This window comes from Phalaenopsis equestris, unplaced genomic scaffold (genome assembly GCF_001263595.1).
Source record: "Phalaenopsis equestris unplaced genomic scaffold, ASM126359v1 Scaffold000443, whole genome shotgun sequence".
Taxonomy (NCBI): Eukaryota; Viridiplantae; Streptophyta; class Magnoliopsida; order Asparagales; family Orchidaceae; genus Phalaenopsis; species Phalaenopsis equestris.
Genome location: NW_018164884.1, coordinates 229,642 through 231,551, shown reverse-complemented (window position 1 = coordinate 231,551; position 1,910 = coordinate 229,642). Strand labels below are relative to the sequence as shown.

At 43.9% G+C, this 1,910-nt stretch overlaps 1 protein-coding gene across 1 annotated transcript; it reads right to left on the bottom strand.

The window, feature by feature from the left end:
• Window positions 1–199: 199 nt before the first annotated feature.
• On the bottom strand, window positions 200–1,450 carry LOC110027772. Its single transcript, XM_020729321.1, has 2 exons — window positions 560–1,450; window positions 200–467 (listed from the first exon to the last, which is right to left on the bottom strand). The coding sequence occupies exons 1-2, from the start codon at window positions 1,139–1,141 to the stop codon at window positions 405–407; spliced, it is 645 nt and encodes a 214-aa protein (XP_020584980.1). The 5' UTR covers window positions 1,142–1,450; the 3' UTR covers window positions 200–404.
• Between the last annotated feature and the right edge of the window lie 460 nt (window positions 1,451–1,910).

Sequence of the window (1,910 nt, the reverse complement as noted above, 5' to 3'; positions counted from 1 at the left end):
CTCTAAAATCTCGTTTTCTAACTTTCAAGAAAATATTAGTTCGGATATAGTCGTCAATCACATTATACAAATGTCATGATGTGATCCATACATTATTCGGCGCTAATATATTCTCTAACGTTCAAGCTTCTCAGGAATATAAATCATGCAATTATATTAATAAATAGACTTAAAAGCAATTTTTCATTTGTTTTCTTTCATAAGAAAATAGTTTAGCAGAATAAAAATAAAAATAAAAATAAACATTCCGAGAATTTCGAATGCAAGCGATAGAGCATTACTGTTTTCTTCAACATAGAAGAACAGTTCGGAAACAATCCTAATTGCTTTATATATTGATCCACAGAAAAGGGGGCCGAGATATGATTACCGGGCGGTGACAAGAACTCCTCCGTGGCGAAAATTTACTCCGGAACCCTGTACGTCTCCGGCGTGATCTCCGACAACAACAATCCCGGAAAAATCGCCTGCAACGGAAATAGAAACCCTAGAAGTTAAGCTGAGAGCTGAGAGCTGAGAGCGAAGGGAAAGGAGAAGGTGGAAGAGATCAAGATATTACGTCGAGCTGCCGCTGAGCAACCCTCGGCCGTTTCTTTGGCCGGCGGCGAGGCCGAGATCCAGTTAGGGCAAATACATCCTCTTCAATCTCCTCTTTCGAAAGCGAGATGGAGAACTTGTGCTTCTCCTTCTTCCCACTCGCCACCGTTCTCAGTCGGATGTTCGGAACCCTCCTCGTTCTTAGAGTCCACGGGATCGCCGTCTCAAAAGCGGAGGACGACGGCCCCTGCTCCATCGCCGTTGCGCCGGCCGGTTTGATCGGAGGAATATCAAGTTTCATTCTGTCGGCGGCCTCCCGAAGGTGTCCCATCAGCTTTTCCCTGAGCTCCTCCAACCCACAATCGTCTTCGATGTAGTCAACCTTCGGAGCTCCAATCCGAGGGAGTCGCTGGGTAAAAACCCTCACCGGCGACGGCGCCGGAAAGGCCGATCTGTATTCTCCGGCAACTCCCTCTTCTTTCCCCTCCACGCCATCGTACCGGATAAATCTCTGGTTTCCCCATGTCTTCAAAACCGGCGATGAGAAATCGCCATGAAGAAGGTTAGATTGGGACTTACCTCGCTGAGTTGCAGTAGCCGCCATGACGAGAAGGGAATCAAAGAAGCAACCATGCGCAGGGTAAAGTAACCTAACCGATCTGAATCACACGGCGGAAGTTGATTGGCGAAGGCCGCTGAGTCGCTCGGGTTTTGAGGAGCCGGCGGCTAGAGAGAATGCCGGTGAAACTCTTCGCAATGATAATAAAAGAAGAATAATGAGTATATATATTGTTCATGGGTGGGGGAGGATGAGGGTATTTTGGGAATTACGATAAAACTGGGATGCGCGCGTCGGGCCTTTATATGACGTGCCGGCTGACGAGGCGCGACGGAGAATGGATGGTTGGAGGGAAATTTTTGGCCGCCGCGGCCCAACCGCACCCTGTGATTGTGAGGAAAATTTGATGGTAGTATGAGGTGTGGGTGTAGCTTTGGGTGAAAAGATCGGTTTGTTTAGGGTCATTTTGAATGTGCTGGCGCTGCGCACGTGTCGTGCGCTTGACGGGAATTTTAGGGTTTGTAACTGTCGTCTGTAAATACTGCGGTTATTTCTCATTACATTATATCAGAGTGTATTTTTATAATCTAATCCTAGTTAAACACGAAAATGAATTGATATTATTTTATTGAGTTATCATTTTAAATGGTGATATAACTAAGTAATTAAAAAATATATTTAAATAAATAAGCTTTCAAAATAAGAAGACTTAGATACATACCACTCAAATTTTATGTGTTTATATATGACACAATATTTACATAAATGACATCTTATGTTTTACATGAAAAATGCATTTATTTTTTTAAAAAAA